This window comes from Corythoichthys intestinalis, chromosome 4, assembly GCF_030265065.1.
Source record: "Corythoichthys intestinalis isolate RoL2023-P3 chromosome 4, ASM3026506v1, whole genome shotgun sequence".
NCBI classification, from domain to species: domain Eukaryota; kingdom Metazoa; phylum Chordata; class Actinopteri; order Syngnathiformes; family Syngnathidae; genus Corythoichthys; species Corythoichthys intestinalis.
The window spans coordinates 25,547,108-25,569,464 of record NC_080398.1 but is presented as its reverse complement, the minus strand read 5'-3'; the positions used below and the strand labels follow the sequence as shown (position 1 = coordinate 25,569,464).

At 37.5% G+C, this 22,357-nt stretch overlaps 1 protein-coding gene across 1 annotated transcript in view; it reads left to right on the top strand.

Annotated features, from left to right (window-relative positions):
• Positions 1-22,357, top strand: part of clstn3 (calsyntenin 3) — a 72,424-nt gene that overhangs the window by 31,434 nt on the left and 18,633 nt on the right. The window contains exons 9-13 of the mRNA XM_057834709.1: positions 2,015-2,127; positions 3,812-3,971; positions 7,129-7,176; positions 7,267-7,415; positions 14,157-14,305. Coding sequence (XP_057690692.1) covers positions 2,015-2,127; positions 3,812-3,971; positions 7,129-7,176; positions 7,267-7,415; positions 14,157-14,305 — 619 coding nt within the window. The remainder of the gene's footprint in view (positions 1-2,014; positions 2,128-3,811; positions 3,972-7,128; positions 7,177-7,266; positions 7,416-14,156; positions 14,306-22,357) is intronic.

The window sequence follows — 22,357 nt, the reverse complement described above, 5'->3', positions numbered from 1 at the left end:
TCGTTTTTTTTTTTCCACATACTGTCTCTCATGGTTGAGGTTTACCCATGTTGACAATTACAGGCCTCTCTAATATTTTCAAGTAGAACTTGCACAATTGGTAGTTGACTAAATACTTATTTGCCCCACTGTAACTAAAGCAAAAAATGCTGTGTTAAAGTCAAAGTTATGTTTGAAATGTATGTTTTCACAAAACGCTCCATTTCTCTGTTTTTTAATCAGAAATTGGAAAATTGGTCAAACTAAGCTATTTTCTAATGCTGATCTCTAAAGAATAAAAAAAGATATGAACTAACTTTTTTTCCTGCTGAAAGAAGATAGTCTAATCTTTCTTTTGGTGGGTTCCATGTTTATATAGCAATGGAACTGAATTTCCTGTGGGCATTGCAAAATCCGTCAAAATCCAGTAAAACGGCCAGGAGCGAAGGGGGTTGCACCGGTGAAAATGGCTGGGAGTGAATGAGTTAATGGCTATATTTTGAGTTATTTTGAGGGGAAAATAATTTGCTCTAATTATATAAACTGCACACAGAGTACTTTTCATTGTGTTAAAGTGTCATTTTGTCAGTGTTGTCCCATGAAAAGATATGGCGGAAAACACAGACAAGACTGAAAAAGCAGTTTCTGCTCTTGCACTCCTCTTTAAAAGAAACTGGGGTATTTTAAGCCAAAACAACTGTTGTGTTTGACAGAACAATATGTCTATATGCTGCCATAGCAGATTTATGGCGCATTAAGCCCCAGAACAATTTTAATTTGTCAGTTTTACCCTGAAAACCCCCGTTTACAGACGTTGCGCAACCGCTTTTGTTTCAACCCAGCCAGAAAACGAAGGTAATTAATTATATTTATTATTCAAAATGTCTGTCATTTTTAGCTTAGAATCATTCATTGATGTCTAATATTTTGTAAAAAAAAAAATAAAAAAACGACTTAAAAAAATTATTCACTCGCATATTTTAATCCTTTAAACAAATGACGTCACAATGAGAAAAATGGTGTCTGTAAAAAGGTCACGGATATCTACCTCATAACTATCGCTTTATTGTATTTTTTTTTTGTTACTGTCGCATTTTCTCCGATATGTTAGATGATAAATAATCGATCCAAACAAAGAAAAAAAAAAAAAAAATTTAAAGGGTAAATATATGAAAAAGAAAATCTCGACCACTCCTTGATGTCTGCGATTTCTGCATCGCGACCCTTGTTATTTTACCATGTTTCACCAATAAACCATAACCCTATCCCCCAAAAATCCAGCCATTAACAGCGGTGTCTTGACACTCAGTGATACATGCTACATGGAGTTTTTGGATCGAAAGAAGGTAAGTACGCGATAATATCTCGTTAAAGTCATTGCGTCTGTAATTCTGCTCTCGCGTGCTCTCACCTCCAGATAGGGTTTTGCTGTTTAATAAAGAATTTTTTTTAAATGCCCTCCTGTTCAAAATTTTTCTTCCCCCACAAAATTGAGATTTTAAGCTTTCCAATGACTCGTGCATATTGGACAATTTTGAAATTTGGCCAAATTAGGGGTCTCAGAGCGGAACTTCAAGTCACCTGAGTGTTTTTCGCCAAATACTTAAATATCGGCAGAAATGCGAGGGGTGTACTCACTTTTGTGATACACTGTACGTCTACCTATTTGAACTAAGAGTGCTGACAAATCTGCCAGCCTCCACACTGTACACCAAAGCTCTTCAAAATGGATTTTTGGCACTTCTGTCCACAAATCCTTCTTTTCCCGGTTGTTATTTCCGAGCGCTAACCCCCAGCGAGTTATCACCGGAGTTGTTCAGGGCTCAATGTTTACGGCCTCAGCGGGCGAAGTGCTCTTGGGGGAGCCACTTAACCTCCAAAAGCTCCGCTCCAGCAACCGCAATAAGTCCGGCAAAAACACTCAATCTTCACCACGGCCGCTGTGCGGAAACTGCATGAAAATTTTTACCCCAAAGACAGATTAACCTGGAATTTGAAAAGCCAATTAATTGCTTCTTGGTCTTCTTTTTCACAGACGATTCATTCTCCCACTATTCGCTGTCCGTGCACGGCTGCCGTCTGTCTCTCTTTTACTGGCCCGACGTGTCGGCTGCACGGCCCGTCAAGTTTCTGTGGAAATTGGAGCAGGTACGGAGGGGATGTTCTTCTCTTTCACATCGAGCTGTTAGGTTAATGGTCAGGTACACGGAGAAAACCTGCGAATAAAGCCGACATGTCTGCGGGAGCCCAGGGTTTACTGGTGGGAGAGGGGGATTCAGTTTTGACTGAAGCCACTCAGGCCAGACAGATTGAGGAGGATTACGTTAAAGCCTGATACCTAGTTTCAGATAAGATTTGGTCAAATCCCTTTTGTCTTTGTCTGATACCTTGTTACCTTACACCCTCTCCTATGCCTATTATACCAGCATGTGCATGTAGTTTTTGTACATGAGGAAGATGTATTCATTTTTGTAAATTGAAATATCCACTTCAAATTATTTCAAGGCTTTTAACAAGCACCAAAAAGAAAATGTATAATAAATCATCAAACATGGCACTTACATGAATTTTATTTATTTATTTATATATTTTTAAATTTTTTTAGTCAGGTTGGCCAAATAAAGAAAATTCAGTAATCAATCAATTTTAAAACATATTTTTTTGGTCATATTTAAAGTTTAACAATTAGATGCAATTAAAATTAAATATTTTTTTTATATGATAGTAACGTATGTACTATTTTTTTCAAAGTAATAATTTGATCATAATTCAATTTTTGTTAAGCCGCAGTCTACCCTAATGATCACTTCACTGAAGGTTATTCTTTTATCATGTTCTCGCAGGTTAAATATATTAAATAAATACAAGTTAATATATGATTAAAATTTTATATATGATGACGTAAAAAACGTTACAAAAGCCACCCAAACGTTACAAAGCCCCCCATAACATGATAATAATATTAACATGTACTAACTGACTACCCAGAATATAATTACATATCTACTATATACTTTTTTAAAACCTTTATAATTTGATCATAATTCACTTACAGTGGGGCAAATAAGTATTTAGTTAACCACCAATTGTGCAAGTTCTCCTACTTGAAAAGATTAGAGAGGCCTGTAATTGTCAACATGGGTAAACCTCAACCACGAAAGTGGAAAAAAACAGAAAATCACATTGTTTGATTTTTAAAGAATTTATTTCCAAATTAGAGTGGAAAATAAGTATTTGGCCACATACAAACAAGCAAGATTTCTGGCTGTCAAAGAGGTCTGACCTCTTCTAACGAGGCGCCACTCGTCACCTGTATTAATGGCACCTGTTTTAACTCATTATCGGTATAAAAGACACCTGTCAGTCACTGACTGTTGCTGCTGGTGCACAAAGAGGGAGGCTAAGAGAGACAGGATGCTGTGGTCAATTTTTATTAGTATTACTTATAATTTCATGAAAGTTGCACTGTTTGGCCTTTGAGAGGTTTAAAAAACAGTCTATGTAAGTAAGATAAGTCTATGCTTATCTTTTTGTGTTCAATTTTCACACTACTTTCTCTAGGCGACAAAACATTTGTCTTGCCAAAATTTGACCTTTATGTCTTCATTAAATGATCAATCTTTTTTCTGTGAGATAAATATATTTTTGTACATTCAACATCATTTGGGAGGGTCTTAGCTTTCATATGAGTCATTTCTGAAACCAATTCAATAATTAAAAGTCAGGTTATTAGCAATTGTTTCTACAAAATGGATAAGCGACAATACTTTTGTCAGGGACTGTATAAGCGTATTTCAACTAATAAAATAAGACTGTCCCATGTGTCTTCCAGGTATGCGACAGCGAGTGGCACCACCTGTCCCTCAGCGTCCAGTTCCCCTCAGTGACTCTTTACGTGGACGGCGTCACCTTTGACCCTGCTCTCATCCACGACAATGGCGCTCTTCCCAATCCGGCCCCGCGCCAGAGGATGTCCGTTGGCGCTTGTTGGGGTGAGGGTCCACACTCTAATCGGCATCTAAACTCTTTTTCCGCCATGGACATCGTTGGACATCCTATCCAAGTGTTAATATCCGCTGAACATGTTTTTGCCTCTTAGAAAGTTCATAATATAATTTAGTCGTTAATTATTGAGCATGGAGGAACAGCACGGTAGCCAGATAGCTAGAAGGCACTAAAATGTCGGAATCTTCGGCTGCCAATTAGCAAAACGGAAAAACAAACAGTGTGGAAGCAGATGGTAGTTAAAACTTCGTGATGATGCTAGTAAAAATAGACTTCAAAGATGAACTGAAATCCAGTCAAAGTTAGTTTTTTTCGGAGTTTAAAAAGAAGAACGAATATTAGGGCTGTCAAACGATTAACATTTCTAATCGAGTTAATCACAGCTTAAGAATGAATTAATCGTAATTAATCGCAATTAAAACCATCTCTATAATATGCCATTTTTCTGTAAATTATTGTTGGAATGGAAAGATAAGTAAAATAGTGATTGAAAATACACCACAATGTGTCAATAGAGAGTTTTAAATTAATTAGAGATCTAGCCAAGGCAAAGTCTAAGTAAGTTTTATGTGTATTTTGCATAGCTATTTTGATTGGGAATGCCAGTTCTCTTTGCATTGAGCGCTTTTCTTTTTTTTGAGAGCTAGGAACATTTTTGTTGTGCTTGCACTAGGGTTGTTCCGATCATGTTTTTTTGCTCCCGATCCGATCCCGATCGTTTTAGTTTGAGTATCTGCCGATCCCGATATTTCCCGATTCGATTGCTTTTTTTTGCCCCCGGTTCAATTCCAATCAATCCCGATAATTTTTCCCGATCAGATACATTTTGGCAATGCATTAAGAAAAAAATGGATAAAACTCGGACGAATATATACATTCAACATACATTAAATAAGTACTGTATTTGTTTATTATAACAATAAATCCTCAAGATGGCATTTACATTATTAACATTCTTTCTGTGAGAGGGATCCACAGATAGAAAGACTTGTGACTTTGTATATTGTGACTAAATATTGTCATCTAGGGTATTTGTTGAGCTTTCAGTAAATGATACTGTAGCCATGCCCAAATGCATGATGGGAAGTGGAACCATGACTGTGCATAGTGCTACCAATTGATATATCTTCTCTGTGTTGGGTAATAACATAAGGTGTTAAGAAAAAGATCAATTGCTACCTTGCTTCCCCACATTGCTTCCCATGATATTTCTAATCGTAGGGAGAGGGATTGTAAGGCTTTAGCCAATCAAAAAAATGCTCCAAAGGCTGCCAAAATTCACTCTACTCATTTTACGCTGCCTTTTATCTCTCTATAAAGGTAAAACGGCGCCATTACAGATTGAGCGCGACGATGCGTGAGTGGGTCGTGCAGTGCATGCATTAATTGCGTTAAATATTTTAACATAATACATTTTTTTAAAAATTAATTACCGCCGTTAGCGGGATAAATTTGATAACCCTACCTTAAGCCTAAACTAAAGACTCTGGATGAGTGTAACATATTATGTCTGTAACGTTAAATACAATTAGAAAACGATTTAATTAAAAAAATAAAAAAATTAAAAAAGGCATGGCCGATATTTTTTTGCCGATTCCGATACTTTGAAAACGACGTGATCGGACCTGATCGATCGGCGCAGGGTTCACTAAATCCGGACCTCGGTGCCACTTTTCCTGTCGTGTTTTCCATGTCTCCCTCCTCCAACACACCTGAATCAAAATAATCAGGATCATTATCAGGCTTCTGGAGAGGTTGCTGATTACATAATCAATTGATTCAGGTGTGTTAGGGGACAGAGACGTGGAAAACACAACAGGAAAAGTGGCACCGAGGTCCGGATTTAGTGAACCCTGCTGTAGCGACTTAAGTGTTATGCCCAAATGCATGATGGGAAGTTGGGCAACCGAGACTGTCAGTGGTGGCTGCAAATGGTATACAGTATTCTGCGTTGTGTTCAATTAAGCGTGTTCAGAAAAAAAACGTCTTCTGCTCCGCCCAAATGCATGCGGGGAAGTTGTGCAACCATGACTGTCAGTAGTAGCTGCAAATGGTATACAATATGTTCATGTTGTGTTCAGTTAAGTGTGTTAAGTAAAAGATGGTCTCCTGCTATGCCCAAATTATTGATGGGAAGTTGGGCAACCATGACTGTTAGTGGTGGCTGCAAATGGTATACAGTATATTTTGCATCGCGTTCAATTAAGCGTGTTAATAAAAAGATCTTCTCCCGCTCCACCCAAATGCATGCTGGGAAGTTGGGCAACCATGACTGTCAGTAGTGGCTGCAAATGGTTTACAATATGTTCTGCGTTGTGTTCGATTAAGCGTCAATGAACGCCTGTGTCCACTTGCATTTCTCTGCCTTTTCGCTCCCAATGCGTTTTGAGGCAACGCATGAACAGGTCATTCCGTGCATGCGTTAATTGCTTCAAATATTTTAAAGTGATTAATTTTAAAAAATTAATTACTGCCCGTTAACATGATAAATTTGACAGCTGTAAAGAATATATTTTGTCTCATTCACTGTGCAACACAATTTCTATTGAGTTAGTGTTGACAAATTGGTTTTAACTCATTTTTGGGCGCAAAAAATAAAATTGTTTTTCAACTAAAGGTTTTCTTTTCATATATATTTCAAAACTCTAAATATATGTTTTATTTCTATTTTTAAAAATCTGATATTCACATACAATTACCCCCTAATATGAAAAGTAACTATTTTTGGTCATAAAAAAACTTATTATGTGGTGCTATTATACAGTAAGGAAAATGGAGGGGTGGGAATGAACGAAGGTTCATTCGCTGCCATCCTTCCCACTTTAAATGGATTGGACGTCTCTTGCCGTCAATGGCAGCCAATGAGTTCATAAAAATGTTAAATAGTATTTAAGTAAAGTAGGCTAAGTGCAAGTACAATCTACTCCGACAAACTGAACAAGTCAAGCGCTGACTGACACTGACACTGTGCGCGTCCGAGTGTTTTCTCTTCGAAACGATCTGCATTTTTTTAGCATCCGCTTTTTCCGCATTTTTCATTTCTCGCTGTCACTCCGTGGTGCGTTCAGGCATCACCTGGCGCGGTCTTCATACATTTTGATGAGTATTTGTCTCGTCCCCTTCCCGCATTGATATTCCGCGCAGAGCCGGAGGACAAGCAGAGGGAGATTGTGAACAACAGCAGCCAAGAAGGTAACGAAAGAACCGTCGTGCTTGTATAATGCACTGAAATGAGTTCTCGAAACGAATGGTGTTATTTTTTTCGTTCGTACGTGATCGCAGCGAAATATGTGGGCGGTTACCACGGCCTGTTGTCTGGGGTGACGGTGCGGCCGGGAAGCGTGGAGCCGCATAGTGTGGTGGAGTGTCTGTACGCCTGCAGGGAGGGCTTGGACTTTGGAGACCTGGAGACTCTGGGATCTGGAATGAAGGTAACTTTGTGTGGGCCTAATAACACAGGCTGGGAAAATTTTTCAAACATTTAATGTATAGAATTACAAGCAGTATAGCCCGGCACACGACTTGTGCTGGGTTGTTGGGGCCAAGGTTTGTTAAATCGAAACATAAGAAATAAGAAAAACATTCAGGACTTCCTCATGATTTTTGGCTGCCAATTCAGTGGTTCCACACTTACCACATCGCAAGTTGTTTAATTTTATGTTTAAAAATGAGTCACAATATTAGATTTCAGGACCAAATACAGTGGTACCTCGACATACGATCGCTTCGACACACAAGCTTTTCGACATCCGACGTAAAATTTGACTCGCCGGTTGTTTCTACATCCGACGACATGCTCAAAATACGATGATTTTTGACAGCGCCGCAGTTTCTTTGTTTTGCCGGAAGACGGACGCATGGCGGATTTTCTTGTGAGAGAAATCAACACCTGATCCAAAAAGGTTAGTGCAGGTGGAGAAAAAAAGAGAAAAGGTGAGGCTTACCATTGAAATGCAGATGTGAATGATAGCATGGTGTGTGCATCCATGAACTGGGTTGACAAAAGGGCCGTAGAATGTCGATCTCGGCTGGCGGTCCTTCTTCGTTCGCCAGTCTTTATAAGTTAAGGTGACTAAGGGTGTAACGGTACATGTGTTTGTTTTGAACCGTTTCGGTACGTGGTGCTCGGTTCGGAACGGAGGCGTACCGAACGAGTTTCTGACGTAATGTAACCCTTACTTTACGAGGCTGTGACTCGATCGGGTTACAGCAGAGGTCCCCAATCTACGGCCCGCCTCGACATTTTGTCCGGCCCCCTGAGCAATTTATTTTTTTTTTTTTTCAATAGTGTTATTTATTTCCTGGCTTTTTTCTGTGAAGAACCCAGAGAGGGTTATTTGGTTATTATCTATTTAATTAATAGTGTTATTATTATTTATTTTATTATTTATTATATGATATGATATGATATATTTTGGGCTGTCAAACAAAACAAAATTTTTAATCGAGTTAATCACAGCTTAAAAATTAATTAATCGCAATTCAAACCATCTATAAAATATGCCATATTTTTTTCTGTAAATTATTGTTGGAATGGAAAGATAAGACACAAGATGGATATATATATTCAACATAATGTACATAAGTACTGTATTTGTTTATTATAGCAATAAATCAACAAGATGGCATTAACATGATCAACATTCTGTTAAAGCGATCCATGGATAGAAAGACTTATAGTTCTTAAAAGATAAATGTTAGTACAAGTTAAAAATATATATATATTAAAACCCTCTTAATGTTTTCGTTTGGAGAAAATTTGTAAAATTGTCAAACAAAAATAAACTAGTAGCTCGCCATTGTTAATGTCAATAATTACACAATGCTCATGGTGCTGAAACCCATAAAATCAGTCGCACCCAAGCGCCAGCAGAGGGTGACAAAACACCAAAAAACACAAGTAACAAATCAGACATGACACTGTGCTGTCATTTTAATCTGTTTGAGGGGGCATGTGCGTTATGCGTCAAATATTTTAACGTGATTAATTTAAAAAATTAATTACCGCCCATTAACGCGATAATTTTGACAGCCCTATATATTATATTACATTATATTATATTATTTTATTTTATTTACTTTTGTTCCGTGAAGAATTCAGAAAGGGTTATTTGATTGTGTCTTTCTGAAAAACAATAAATTTTTACATTTAGGCACTTCTGCAATCGTCACACTTTTTCTGTTACAAACTGACCCAGCTCCTCATCAGAGAAGGAAAAGGTCATATGGCCCTCACAGGAAAAAGTTTGGGGACCCCTGGGTTACAGTTTCTTTGTGTAGATTATATTTACTCCGTCTTCTCTACTATAATCAGGACCAACACGGTAGGACAGTATAACCTAGAAACGTCAACGGCGCGACAACGTGGCCGCTGCGAGAACGCAGTGATACGCGGGCGTTAAAGTCAATCAGCCAGTGCACACCAGTCGCAGTGCGGCCGCGCGTCCCAGAAGCGGCTCAACACGACACACACGAAAAGAACGGCAGAGTTTATTATTTGACATGAGACGCGACCCTCCTGAGTGAATACTACTACCGGTAGCTAGGATCGGGCAGACCTGAAGTCACTCGTGTAAAAATACGGTGGATCCGGTCGATTTTCAAACTAATATGCAATCGTAACCCACTTTTTGAGTCCCTCAGATCTCTTGAGTGGTAGATCGGGGCACAGTTGACTTGTCTTTGTTGATTTACTGCTGTCTTCTCTGCTATAATAATAACCAACACGGCCCCGTGTTCAATACAAAACCCTCCTACCACAACAAAATAAGTAGGAACTAGGGCTGTCAAACGATTAAAATTTTTAATCGAGTTAATTACAGCTTAAAAATTAATTAATCGTAATTAATCGCAATTCAAACCATCTATAAAATATGCCATATTTTTTTGTAAATTATTGTTGGAATGGAAAGATAAGACACAAGATGGATATATACATTCAACATACGGTACATAAGTACTGTATTTGTTTATTATAACAATAAATCAACAAGATGGCATTAACATTATTAACATTCTGTTAAAGCGATCCATGGATAGAAAGACTTGTAGTTCCTAAAAGATACTGTAAATGTTAGTACAAGTTATAGAAATTTTATATTAAAACCCCTCTTAATGTATTTGTTTTAATAAAATTTGTAAAATTTTCAATCAAAAAATAAACTAGCTCGCCATTGTTGATGTCAATAATTACACAATGCTCATGGTGCTGAAACCCATAAAATCAGTCGCACACAAGCGCCAGCAGAGGGCGACAAAACACCAAAAAACACAAGTAACAAATGGACATGACACTGTGCTGTCATTTTAATCCGTTTGAGCGGGGCATGTGCGTTAAATGCGTCAAATATTTTAACATGATTAATTTGAAAAAATTAATTACCGCCCGTTAACGCGATAATTTTGACAGCCCTAGTTATAAGCATTCATTAATGCTCATGGCAGTGTCAGGTCATAATTAGGATTGTCTAATGACAGTCTTATGACGCCACTGTCAAACAAAGTGTTACCAAATACCAAAACTAGTGATGAATCAAACAACTGGAAGAGTAACTGAAGAAATAATTTTCACAGAACCTATATTTTTATTGGTATTTACATCTGTAGCGCTGCAATGCATGCGAGGAGGCATGTTGGACAATAACAAGTTTTGACAGCAGATCGCATCAAAGGTTAACTGTCTCCCCCAAGGTAGCAGTGATGGCCAAATGAAACTTATGACAGTCGTATGTTGCCAATTTCAAGTAAAGTGTTACCGGTTAATATCTTAAGGGAAAAGGTACCGTCATCGCACACACCATATAATTGTTTGCATTAGTCTAACACATTCATCTAACTATTGTTTAAGCAGACTCCACTACATGCCCTTTGACACCGTAAAGTAAATCACCTTATCCGGGCTAATGAGGGGGAGATGAGAAAAATGGTACAGTTTCTCGTAGGCACCGTCTAACTGTTTGCATTACTCTAACACACGTAATATTATTAATCAGGAAATAGTATCATTTTCATATTTACGGTAGGACTGCACTACTAATATAAAATAAATGGCACACCATAGTTTAATGAGAAGAAATAGAAGAGATACACAAAGCCGTCTTATCCCAGAAGCCCAACGCGTGCGTCACGAACAAGATTGACGCACCAACTCTTGCAATCAGCTCTCCCAGCAAACTCCAAGGACAAAGCGCTTTGTCCTAAAACAAGTGGAGACAGCCCGGACAACAAAGTTGATAGCAGGCGTCCCATCCGCGCACGAACCTAAGCCGCCCAAAACCGGCCACAAAGGGGAAGACCCAAAGCAACGCCCAGACACACCTTCGGACACACCTTCGGCACGGCCCGCTTCACCACGGACTTTAAAAAGACTGGACACTAAGATAACACAGATTTTGCTGCTCGGAAACATGTAGCCTTGTTTTGGATCCAGAATTGTCCCTCCGTCATCTTTTTTTGCCTTGTTTTTGACCATTGTCGACGAAGAAATTGTCAACCTGCTTTCGGCGAGTCTTTTCCAAACTTTTCGAACATGGAGTCAGTACAAAGGGTTAATATCAGAGGTGGACGCGCGAAGTTCCACCTTCCCGGTTGGCGCACGCGAGGCAGCATCGGCCGAGCAGCACTTGTTTTGGCTGTCGCTGTTTCCGTGTGTCTTGGCCGGGGGTTGGGGGGCGAATTTCAACATATCTTTTGGTGTAAATATCCCAAAATACAGTGAGGACAGCTGCGACTTATAGTCCAGTGTGGCTTATCTGTGAGCAAATGCTGTTTTCATGCCAAATTTGGTGGGTGGTGGCTTATAGTCAAGTGCGCCCTGTAGTACAAAAATTACGGTATTTGAAATAGAAAAAAGGAGAATCTAAAGATAGTCAAGGGTTTAAGTCAGGGGTAAACCAATGGGAGAGAGCAAAGCATCATTTTCTTTCTCCGGGAATTGTATTTTCTAGTGAAGAAAATGTTTACATCAAGGGCGTAGGTTTGGTCTCAACATTGGTGGGGACGATATAGCAGCACAACCTGTATGTAAAGTTTTTGCTGGGGACGGGACCTTAATAAAACCAAACAGATTGGGGGATTGGGGGTCAGGGATACATTTCTCACAAATATAAACCTAATTAAATGATTGGCTAAATGATCAATGCAAAATACATCTGTATTGACTTATACTAACTTTCACTTGAATTGGTTCAGGTGATACACTGTTCGATTAAAACCGTTGTTTTCAAAAACCACTAAAAATTTTGAAAACTTCCAGAATGGATTTTATTAGCAAATTTAAATTGCAATATTTGAACATAACTTATATTAACAGTATACACAAAAATGTAAACTTGTTAATAATCTCTTAAGTATCCTGGAATGCAAAAAATAAACATTTGTCTAAAGACCACTCAACATTGTCTGTTTAAATAAATAAATATAACTGAAAAGCTTTTTAGTCTGGGAATAATAATTATATAATTTAAAAATGGAGCCTTCCTTCGGGTAAAACACTACTGCTTTTGTCCACAAGTACAGCCAAACTCAACAAAAAATGAAAGCTCCTTTGGGCTGCTTTAAGACCACAAAATGAAATAAAAATGAAAATTGGGGAGAAGGGGGTACACTTCGGTTCACTACATTTCTCACAGTTTAATTAACGTTAACAGTAAAAAACATACAGGCGTACACCTCTAACCAGCTTCCTACTTGAGTTTTGTAGGTCAGCAAATTCACACCGTTTAATGTTATGCTGACTTATGCAGGTCAGATTTTCAGTTGCAAAATTAGTGGTGTTGTTACGCCCTTCGCGAGCCGTCCTTGGGACGTAACATTAATTTTATGTTACGTCCCAAGCACGGCTCGCGAAGGACGTAACATAAAACGAGCCACACAAATTCACAAGTGGCACAAATTTATTTGCACAACAATCAAACTCGCAATGAACATGTACAGAATGCCGACAAAGCGTGACTTCAGGGTAAGCCCAGGCCAAAACAACAAACAAAAGGAACTACACTTAAACCCCACCCACTAACTACACCCTGATCATGTAAAAGGAACAAAGAAAAGACAGCTTCTAACCTAACTTCCTACTCTATACAAAACAGGAGAAAACGGGTTGAACAGAAATGGCGACTTACCCTTACTTGCTTCAGTGCTCTTATTTACAGTGGTGAACAAAAACGATCCAATAACAAATAAACACAAAAGACCTCACCGAAAAAGCGGGAGTGTATCAAACTAGCGATCAAATGCAAACGAGCGTGAATGGCGAGCAAACAGCTGGCGAGGAGGACCGCAGCAGAATGCTGTCAAATGCAACCTCATAGAGCGTTGACAGCAGCAGGTTTAAGAAGTTTGGCACCTTTTTCCGTGGTCAATCAGCGGCGGTGACGTTGTCGGTCCGTCCTGCGTCGATCAGCTGTCGTCACAGTGGGAGGGGAAGCAGCCAGCTGGTGGAGGCGATGATCAGCTGACTGGAAGAATCTCAGAAAATTAACTATTAAACGGCCAGGGCCGTCACAAAAATTAACTATTAAACGGCCAGGGCCGTCAGAGGTGTGTTCCCCACCTCTACTACATTGATGTCTTTTTACTTACAGTGGCTGCTGCTGCTTGCCAAAAGTACACTTCTAATGTCCCTCTTCGAAGGGGGCGGAGGAGGCGGCATGTTGTCGACATGTAATTCTTTTGGTGTTGTGTGGGTGTGCGAGTGCATGTGAGGGGGTCAAGTCATCAGCCAATCAAATGTGCATTTGAGGGAAAAATGGACCGCCACATTTAGCAAGTCAAAAGGGGAAAATGTAAGTCTGAACATTATGATAATAACTGACTTAATAAAGGTCAGCTTATTTCTATACTCACAACATATGGGAAGACAATCTAAATTACCTATATAACTGAACTCTTTATATAATGCAAATAAGGTCGCTTAAAAGTTGGTGGAGATAATTTGAACATCCCGAAAATTTGGTAGTGTTATGTCCCTACCGTCCCTATGCAAACTTACGCCCTTGGCACATAGATCAATAACTAAATTGAATCAAATAAAAAAAAAAAGTCCAATTTAAACAACCACTGACCGAATGAATGCAAGAAATATACTCTTGCTTTGTAGGCCGCCAAATGAAACGGAGCACTCGGCAGATTGCTTGAATGCAATTACCTCTCTGGCCGTTTGATGTTTTCAGGTTCACGTGAACCCCAGCCAGTCCGTGCTAGTCCTGGAGGGGGACGACATTGAGAGTTTCAACCGAGCCGTGCAGCAGGTGACCTACAGGAACTCCCTCCGCTTCGCCACACCCGGAGTGCGACCCCTCAAACTCACCACCTCGCTCAGGTAGCGCAACTAACTCCTCGCCATCGCCTTATCGCTGCCAAACACATTGCTAGCGCGCCGGCGTACTTATTTCATTTGCAAGTTGGCGCTCGGGCCAGAAAGGGAGCACGGCTGCCAAGTTTCCATAATAGACTTTTTATTCGCCGCTTGGCTGCTGAATCAATAGAAAATCAAGTCAAGCTGAAGGGATGCGCACTTTTCATGTACACTTGGAAAGTGGAATGTTTGCGAGTGGAAGCCTTACACTGCCAGACATTGCAGCATCAGGCACTTGTCACCAGAAACGGATTTTAAGGGGGGCCAGGGGAGCCAGGCCCTCCCTGGTGGCCGAAAATTTTCATTGCATGTAATTTGTAATTGACTTTTCTATATATATAAAAGTTGCAAAGCAATAAAACTGCAACAAAAATGAATGGAATGAACAAAAAAAAAATTTTTATAATGGGTCAAAATAATTTTTTGAACAGATCATACAACTTAGACGGTCATTTGCTTTGCTTATAATTTTCAACAAAAAAAAAAAAAAGATGAGGGGAGGGCAATTTTATTTTTCAAAAGATTTTTTTCTTTGATTGAAATTTTTTTTTTTTTTTTATTGAAGCAACTTTTTGGGGGATTAAATGATTTAGACACAGATGTCCTACCCATAATATGGCCCAAGCACAAAAATAATTGCTTCAATCAAGGAAAACTTTTTCGATGAAAAATTTCAAATTTTTCAATCTCAAATATTTTTTCGCATTCAAAAACTTTTTCCATGATTGAAATTTTCCTTTTTTTTGATTGAGTTTTTTTCTTTTTGAAAACATAGATATTTTTTAAGTAACTTATTTTTTTGATTGAATAATAAAGACAAAAATGTCCTAGCCAAAATGTGGCCCAAACACAAATCAACATTACTTCAATAAAAAAAAAAGACTTCAATCAAAACAAAAACAAACAAAAAAATCAAAGAAAAATAGCTTTCACATGCATTTGGAGTTTCAAATTTATTTTTCCATTCAAACACATATTTTTTTGGTTGAAAATATCTATTTTGATCGAAGCAACTTTTTTTTGATTGAATATTAAAGACACAAATTTAACTCCATATGGCTCCGCCCAGGGGATACAATATTTGACTGGGATAACTACATTGGCAAGACACCGGCGGGCGTACCATATTCAATGGATGACGATCTTGGCGAAAAGTATTGCCTAAGCAACCTGATTTAGAATTCCCCTCAAGAATGATGGGAAACAAAAAACGCTCATTGTCAACTTATTATTATAAATATTCTTGTAAGTTAATTTTATTGCTGAAACTGTGTTTCGGGGTCATGTTGTGCCCCCCCCTGCCCCAAAAGTGAAACTCCGCCTACGCTTGTCACATCAAGTGTCGCTACGTTCTCCTCCTTCTTTGACATTGGACTCATCAAACGTGAACCTTGCCTCTGTGCTGATAAGAAAAATAATCATCTGGAGATAACCACGGGTATCTTATCTGCCATTTGGTCGCTTCGGCCCCAAAGTCACCTGCGATTTTCTCCACAATTTAGCGTTGCTAAAATCAGGTCGGACTTAATTCAAAGGGACAAGTGGTCACAACAGGGGACAGCTACTTAAAAGTTGGCACTTAAAGGAGCAATGTGTAGTATTTACATTTCAATTAATTATTAAATGGCCCTACATTTTCAGTAGACATTAAAGTGCGTATGTTTATATCATATTTTAATGGGTGCTTTATGCTCCTGAATGAAATGGACTGCTTGGATGTGTGTGGAAGCGATTGTTTTATATATTCCATTTTTTAATCCCGCCCCATGAAAATGAGTGACTTCCAGCTCCAGTCTCGAGTTGAGAAAGAGGGCGCTATGACGTATACGGTAGAAGGAGTCCTTCCACTATCCAGCTGCACTGTTGTATGAGCAGGACTAAGGATTCAGCTAATTTTGCGGATTAATTCGTTTATTTTTCGCATTATGCCAGCCAAACGGCTGCGCAAAAATGTTGCTGTACCAGGAAGAGACGTCTGAGCCTTTTTGGGGTTTCAAAAGGTTCTTATTCACCGGTGGATATTGGCCAAAACAAGCCCTACTACTGTGGGACCATTGGACTTATGAGGAAGTTAGTAAACATCGTGTTTCATTTTACGTCAAATACTGGGATCATTTTAATACGTAGGTGGCTTGCATTTTGTGGCTCACATGCTCCTTATCCACTCGGCCGACGACCCGCGACTTGTCGCACATCCCCCCACCGGCAGAGCACTATACTGGGCTTGTTGCCCTCTTCATGTGCCCAGTGTTCTGTCAAATTTTCCATCTGATCAGAAATCGCAACTTCGTGTTTAAAAATAGCTGCGAATACGGCGATTACAAAGTAAACACTACGAACTTTCTTTAAATAAAGGACTACTTACATTTGATCATGGATGGGCATGTCTCCTCATCAGTGTTGTCACAGATTACTTGAAAAAGTAATTTAATTACTGATTACTGATTACGCCTCAAAAATTAATCTAGTTACTTTACTGATTACTTCATTATCAAAGTAACTAAGTTACTTTAAAAGTAATCTATCGTTACTTTTTACCCATTTTTTTCCCCTTTGCCGCCTCAACATAAGAATGACAACAGAAAAATGTCATCACATGTAATTGACTTTTCGATGATTGAATTTAAAGGGGAATATCAGAATTTCGCGCTAGCTTAGCCACTCCGGAGCCCTGAAACTGCTACAGCAAAGCTACGAAACGGCCGTGCATGTAGGAAGCTGATACCCTCCAGATTGAAGGAAAAATACTCACCTTCTTTCATGGATATCCACAGATCAACATTCCCTCGCAACGTGTCAACACTCGGCTCCAATGTCCACCCGCCTGGCCCACGCCTTCAGTCCCACAACACATGTGACACGAGACCAAAACAGGAAATAGCTAAAACAGGAAATAGCTAAGAGGTTGTCATGGAAACACGTACCGGGAACCCTTTATTTTAGCATTTTCTATTCAAAATGCTCATCGTACATGACTACAATAATCTTCATTTTACATACGTTAAGAGGCAATGAAAAAAATAGTAACGCAGAGTCACTAAGGAAACTAACTTTAATCAGATTAGTGGTCTAGAAAAATGAACGCGTTAGATTGCTCGTTACTGAAAAAAGTAATCAGATTACAGTAACGTGTTACTAACTAACTCGTTACTGACAACACTGCTCCTCATACACATTGTCATGTTAGCTGCACAACAACTGCAGCCGTTCTCGTATGACTCTTGCTGTTTACGTCTTCGCCGTGTAGTAAAGCATTACTTTGCCATATTCGTGTTGACCTTTTGGCAGCCACACGCTCCTCCGACGTCAGCCGGTTTGTTTGGCGGTCATTGTCCAGCTGCTTCCCCGGTGAGCTCTCCTGTCCGTAGTAGCAGGGGAACGAGCTGTAACTTGCTCTCCACTGGGCGGGTTGCCGATCGACGAAGATCCCGCGGCAGTGTGACATGGTCTGGGCGAATGAACGTTTATTGTTTGTGTCATTCCTACTTGAGGGTGTAAAAATTTTTTCGTCCAATCAAATGAGTCTTTATGAGTTGCTATTAGGGTTGTTCGGATCATGTTTTTTTGCTCCCGTTTGTTTTAGTTTGAGTATCTACCGATCCCGATATTTCCCGATCCGATTGCTTTTTTTTTTTGCCCCCGATTCAATTCCAATCATTCCCAATAATTTTTCCCGATCATATACATTTTGGCAATGCATTAATAAAAAAATGAATAAAACTATACATTCAACATACAGTACATAAGTACTGTATTTGTTTATTATGACAGTAAATCCTCAAGATGGCATTTACATTATTAACATTCTTTCTGTGAGAGGGATCCACGGATAGAAAGACTTGTAATTATTAAAGGATAAATGTGACTTTGTATATTGTGACTAAATATTACCATCTAGTGTATTTGTTGAGCTTTCAGTAAATGATACTGTAGCCATTTAACTGTTCTGCCCAAATGCATGATGGGAAGTGCAACCATGACTGTGCGTAGTGGCACCAATTGATATATCTTCTCTGCTTTGGGAAATAACAGGGTTTTAAGAAAAAAATCAACTATTACCTTTCTTTCCCACATTGCTTCCCACGATATATCTAATTGTTGAGAGAGTGATTTTAAGGCTTCAGCCAATTAAATAAATTGCTCCAAAGACTGCCAAAATTCACTCTACTCATTTTACGCTGCCTTTTAGCTCTAAAACGGCACCATTATAGATTGAACGCGACAATGCGTGAGTGGGTTGTGCAGCGCATGCGTTAATTGTGTTAAATATTTTAACGTGATTAAAATGGGATGGGCTCCAGCACCTCCGCGACCCTCGTGAGGAATTAGCGGCATGGAAAATGAATGAATGAATGAATGAATAATTAAAAAAATAATAATTACCGCCGTTAACGCGATAAATTTGATAGCCCTACTTTAAGCCAAAACTAAAGACTCTGGATGACTGTAAGACATTTTGTCTGTAACGTTAAATACAATTAGAAAACGATTTAATTAAAAATTAAATATATAGTAAAAAAAGACATGTCCGATATTTTTTTTGCCGATTCCGATACTTTGAAAATGACGTGATCGGGCACATCTTTAGTTGCTATGTCAATTTTTATTTTCCAACTTGAACTACAATAATCACAATTAAACTATTTTGTGAACCAATCAAATTTCACGGTCAACATTTCCCTGTCTTCTGACTGGTTGATGACTGGCAGCTTCAATTCACGAAACACATTTTTAGCGGTTTCTACAAATTGACACATTTCCTAATCAGCAGCTTTCGTAAGAATGTTGGGTTCAAATTATTAATCTCTTCTTGTTTTCATCATGTCATCAAATTTTTAAAAATCGACTGCTTACTTCCTTTTCATTTAATATTTATAATTTCTATAATTGCGATGTAATAGCGGCAGTTTTAGGACTTGAATTAAATCTGGTAAGGCTCATGTTTACCACTGTGATATATAATTCATAACCCCCCAAAATTCTTCATTCTCAAGTTGACCTGAAATGTCTTGACTAAAATAATAAGCATAATAAGCATAATTGATGACGGCACGTAAATTCTTCATAAAATGGCGGAGGGGGGATTCGTACTGGACTCCAAAGTGCATCACTAACTAAACGGAATTGGTAATACCCTCAAGTCCGTTATGACTAAGTCATTGATGGTGATGGGCATTCAATCCATTTGAAGTGGGAGTATGGCAGCGAATGAAGAAAATGTTTATTGCTTCCTTCTTCTTTTTAAATTCCTTCTTTGTTTTTTTTCCCAGTTAAACAAAAAAGAATATTTAATGTTTTTTAAGTGCTTTTTTTTTTTCCCGTTTTTTTTTTTTCTTTCTAAAATGTGAATAAATAAATATAAAAAAATACTTATGTATATTTTCTAAAATGTGAAAAAATAAATCTAAAAAATATGTATGTATATTTTCTAAAATGTGAATAAATAAATCTTTAAAAATACGTATATTTATATATAAAATAAATCTAAAAAATATGTATGTATATTTTCTAAAATGTGAATAAATAAATCTTTAAAAATACGTATATTTATATATAAAATAAATCTAAAAAATATGTATGTATATTTTCTAAAATGTGAATAAATAAATCTTTAAAAATACGTATATTTATATATATTTTTTAATTCAATTAAAGAATATCTACTGTTTTTTTCCCTTTTTTAAAAATAGTTTAGAAAATTTCAATATGTCGAGAATATTTAGTTTTTCCTGTTTTTTTCCCCCAAAGTCGAAAAAATTAAAAATTTTAAAAATTGTTTTTTAAGTTAGGTATAAATTAAAAACTATATAGAAAAAGAAATTATTTTAAAAAATATATTTAAAATAGAAATACAATTTCTCTTTTTTACATTAAAAATAGGTAATCAGATTTTTTTTCTTTAAACTTAAAAAAAAAACATTTTAAATTTTAAAATTAGAAATATATGTCGTTTTCTCCTAATTTAGAATAAAAGCAAATAAATTAAAAAATAAAACTTTAACAGCTTTGTAATTTTTCAGAAAAAAGTAAATAAAAGTTTAAAAAAAAAAAAAAAACATTAAAAAGAATATATTTACTGCTTTTCCCATCTAAAAACTAAACTAAAAGCAGAATGCTTGCTGTTTTTACCCTTTAATTTTTTAAAGTAGATTAAAAAAAAACAAACAAAGGAAAGTACAGTGATCCCTCGCTACTTCGTGCTTCAAACTTTGCGCCTTCAGTCCTTCACGGATTGTTTTTTTCAATTGAAAAAAAAAAACAAAAAAAACATACAGATGAGCCGTCCCGAGCCGATCACGTAGTATCACTCTCCCTCCTGCTGCTCATTGTTGGTCAGGCAGTGAGTGCACAGTTGCGTATTAAATTTAACGATGATTGACAGATGTTTAACATTTGATCTTGCCACAGCCGAAGCTTCAAAGCGCCGCATGCGTCCATCATTGTTTAACTTGTTAAACATTTGCTTTGGCAACTCATTGTATGTAAGTGAGCAGCCAGAGCGGATTTGAGTGAACTCACTCTATGAAACATTTAATAAAGATTAGCAGTTTTCTACTTTATTCTTTAAAAATAATTCGATGGGACAATAACATGTATTTATCATAATTAGTACATTTTTTACATTGATACATCATTGGAAAGCTTAACATCTCAATTTTCTGGGGGGAGAACACATTTTGAAAATGAGGGCATTTAAAAAAAAGAAAAAAAATTAAACCCCTAAACCCTAACTCGAGGAGAGAGCATGAGAGAGCATAATTAAAAACACCATGATTTTAACGAGATATTATCGGGTACTTACCTAGTTTCGATCCAAAGACTCCGTGTAGCATGTCTCACCGAGTGTCAAGACACAGCTGTGAATGGCCACAGCCGGACTTTTTAGGAATTTAATGGATGAAACGTGGTAATATCACAAGGGTCGCAATGCAGAAATCGCAGACATCAAGGAGTCGTCAAAATTTTCTTTTTCAGAAATTCACCCTTATAAACTTTTTTTTTTTTTTTAAGTTTTTCTTTGTTTGGATCGATCATTTATTATCTAACATATTGGGCAAAATGCGACAGTAAAAAAAAAATACAATTTAGCAATAGTTATGAGCTAGATATCGGTGACCTATTTACAGACACTATTTTTTTCATTGTGACGTAATTTAAAATATGCGAGTGAATAATTTTATAAAGTAAATATGAGACATCAATTCATGATTCTAAGCTAAAAATGATAGACATTTGGAATAATAAATATGTCATTGTAATGTAATGTCATTGTATAATACTTTCCTGCCTTTTATTTACAATGAGCCATGTTTGCCTTTGCTGTAAAGCACTTTGGGGACCTTTCGGGTTTTGTAAAGGGCTATATAAATAAATTTGATTGATTTGATTGATTGATAAATATACTGTATTGGCCCGAATATAAGACAGTGTTTTTTGCATTGAAATAAGACTGAAAAAGAGGGGGTTGTCTTATATTCGCGGTCTAGACATTATACCCATTCACGGCGCTAGATGGCGTCAGATATCATTGAAGCGATGTTCTGTCATGACAGATCTCAGCTAATAGTTTAACCAGTTTGCATTATTTTATTGCAATGTTTTTCCATATTCAGATTTGTTTCAAGACTACAGTTACAGTTCGACTTCACTTTGATGGTTAATGCAGTTATTGCAATTTTGTTGTTTCATCACAATAGATTGGTTTATTTACATTTCAAAAACCAGAAGCCAATCATTTTCGAATGTGATTGCACTTTAGTTTACATATTTAAATGTTCAGATATTGAGATTTGAATGCTTGTCATTTTCCCTCCAAAATGTCATGTGACTCATTACAGGAGTGCTGTCAGCATTGCTGCAGAGATTGAAGAGGTGGGGGCGGGGGGGTCATTCTATCGGACCATCGGAACCAAACAAATCAATCTTCGTCTCATCAAACCATAGGACATGGTTCCAGTAATCCATGTGTTTTGTTGACATGTCTTCAGCAAACTGTTTGCTGGATTTCTTGTGTAC